This window comes from Gossypium hirsutum, chromosome A04, assembly GCF_007990345.1.
Source record: "Gossypium hirsutum isolate 1008001.06 chromosome A04, Gossypium_hirsutum_v2.1, whole genome shotgun sequence".
Taxonomy (NCBI): Eukaryota; Viridiplantae; Streptophyta; class Magnoliopsida; order Malvales; family Malvaceae; genus Gossypium; species Gossypium hirsutum.
The window spans coordinates 63,595,573-63,597,902 of NC_053427.1; the positions used below are offsets into that span (position 1 = coordinate 63,595,573).

General features: G+C 36.6%; 1 protein-coding gene across 1 annotated transcript; it reads left to right on the plus strand.

The window, feature by feature from the left end:
* The first annotated feature begins 297 nt into the window (after window positions 1-297).
* Window positions 298-2,052, plus strand: LOC107948131 (probable 2-oxoglutarate-dependent dioxygenase SLC1). Its single transcript, XM_016882598.2, has 3 exons — window positions 298-456; window positions 547-1,417; window positions 1,495-2,052. The coding sequence occupies exons 2-3, from the start codon at window positions 554-556 to the stop codon at window positions 1,738-1,740; spliced, it is 1,110 nt and encodes a 369-aa protein (XP_016738087.2). The 5' UTR covers window positions 298-456; window positions 547-553; the 3' UTR covers window positions 1,741-2,052.
* Window positions 2,053-2,330: the final 278 nt, after the last annotated feature.

The following is a 2,330-nucleotide window of genomic DNA, read 5'->3' on the forward strand; positions in this document are numbered from 1 at the left end:
CATGAGACAGATGAGAAAGAGTTATATTATTTGTCTAAATGTGAATTTAATTAAATAGATTATAGTATATAATTAAGTTTACTATTTAAAATTTGATAATGATATTTATATTAAATAAAAGAATTTCTTTAAGTTGTAAAACCAAACAAATTACCAAGTTAATAGTAATGAGAAGGCAATAGATGATTTGACTGATTAATTATTACGTAGAATTTTGTAGTCCTTACTTTCCTTTATGATTTTGACTCATTATTTGTCAACGGTTTTGGTTTACATAATGGAAGCAGTCAGTTCCTGGGATCCATAAATCCGAATCCGGTTTTTTCCCCAAAACTTGCTTCTGTAGTCTTCCCTTCCCTCCATTCTCTCCTATAAATACATCAAACTCCAAACCCCCCCCCTCGTTCATTCACATCCCTATTCCCTCCCACTTGCTCCATTTCCTTTGTTTATTAGGTGGGTACTCGGTCTTTCTTCATTTCTCTCATATTCATATGCAAACATTAACTTATATTGTGAATTATTTTTGGTTGTTGTTATGAACAGGGAATTCATGTGTCCCTCTGCAATGGCACTAACTAACGATGATGAGTTCCAGAAAGGAGTGAAGCATCTTTTCGAAAATGGAGTTAGCAAACTTCCCAACAAGTACATATTGCCAGTTTCGGATCGACCCAAAGTAGATAAAGAGCATCCAAATGCAACTAAGTCTAGTCTTAAACTGCCTGTAATCGATTTTGCTGAATTACAAGGCCCGAATCGGTCCGAAGTCCTCAACTCCCTCTCCTCCGCTTGCGAAGAATATGGATTCTTTCAGGTGGTGAATCACGGTATCCCCATTGAAGCTATAAGAAGCATGATCGATGTGAGTACCAGGTTCTTCGGTCTCCCGTACGAGGAAAGAGCAAAGTACATGTCATCCGACATGACCTCGCCTGTTCGATATGGGACTAGCTTAAACCAGAGAAAAGATTCAGTGTTCTGTTGGAGAGATTTCTTAAAGCTTGTCTGCCATCCATTGTCGGATGTTCTCCCTCATTGGCCATCCTGTCCCATGGACTTCAGGGAAGTGGCGGCTACCTACGCAAGAGAAACCAAGTGGTTGTTTATAAGGATCACGGAGGCCATCCTGGAGAGCCTGGGCCTGTGGGGTGCCACCACTGAGGAAAAGACAGAAGAAGATGATGAAATACTAAAGCAGTTCCATGATGGAAGCCAGCTAATGGTGGTTAACTGTTTCCCTCCCTGCCCTGAACCTGACCTCACCTTAGGAATGCCACCACACTCGGATTACGGTTTCTTGACCCTTCTTCTCCAGGATGAAGTAGAGGGTTTACAAATCCAATACAAAGGCAAATGGATCACTGTTGAACCTATGCCCAATTCCTTCGTGGTTAACGTCGGTGATCACCTTGAGGTGACCTCTAATTTCAACTCATTTAGCAACGTGGCTTATGTTATATGATTACTGAGTTTGGTTTGCGTTATTTGCAGATATATAGCAACGGAAGATACAAAAGTGTGCTGCACAGAGTATTTGTGAACCCAGCAAAGCCACGACTATCGGTGGCCTCACTGCACAGTCTGCCTTTCAATTGCATGGTTGGACCATCACCTAAACTGATTGACCAAGTAAATCCACGGCGTTATAAAGATACAGATTTTGCCACTTTCCTTGAATACATTTCATCTTGTGAGCCCAAGAAAAAGAATTTCTTGGAGTCTAGGAAATTGACATGAGCCCAGAAATTGGAAAGAAAACAATGTGTGTTGACTTTTGTTATAGCATATTACCAATTAATTATTAGGTAGACAGTATTAGTTGAAATGCATGTATATTGTTTAATTTGAATTTGAATTTATATTTTGTTTTGTTTTTCTTTAGGTCTACTATAATGTGAGAAAAAAAAAAAACCTTAGCCTGCCTTTACTCTACGTTATAAATGCTAGGTTCCAGAAATAAAGACCAAAGACAAATGGGGAGTTGTACTATCAAACATAATAAAATGTATTCATAAGCATGGATAATATCGAAAGATTTAATTGGTTTAATTCTCTTGTTTTCACCCAAATTTACAAAAACAGAGATATAAGTGAAAATAAATTAAATAATGTTTATTATTACTAAGTTTATGCATTATGGTCAAGATGAAAAAATTACTGTGTAAATGGATTTGTAGTTTAACCTCGTTAATTATAAGATTAAAATGATATTTTTCTGATTTTTATTACTTTAATTATTCTTTCTTTCAAAAAATTTCAAAATTATATGTAACTTTGTTTCAATATGTAATTTGATACATGAACTTTAATTTGGTGTAATCATACAC

Bases quoted from the DNA above. Each gene is read 5' to 3' on its own strand.
- LOC107948131 (XM_016882598.2), top strand. From the start codon at position 554: ATGTGTCCCTCTGCAATGGCACTAACTAACGATGATGAGTTCCAGAAA. The intron at 1,418-1,494 runs GTGACCTCTAAT...CGTTATTTGCAG, and splicing joins ACGTCGGTGATCACCTTGAG to ATATATAGCAACGGAAGATA.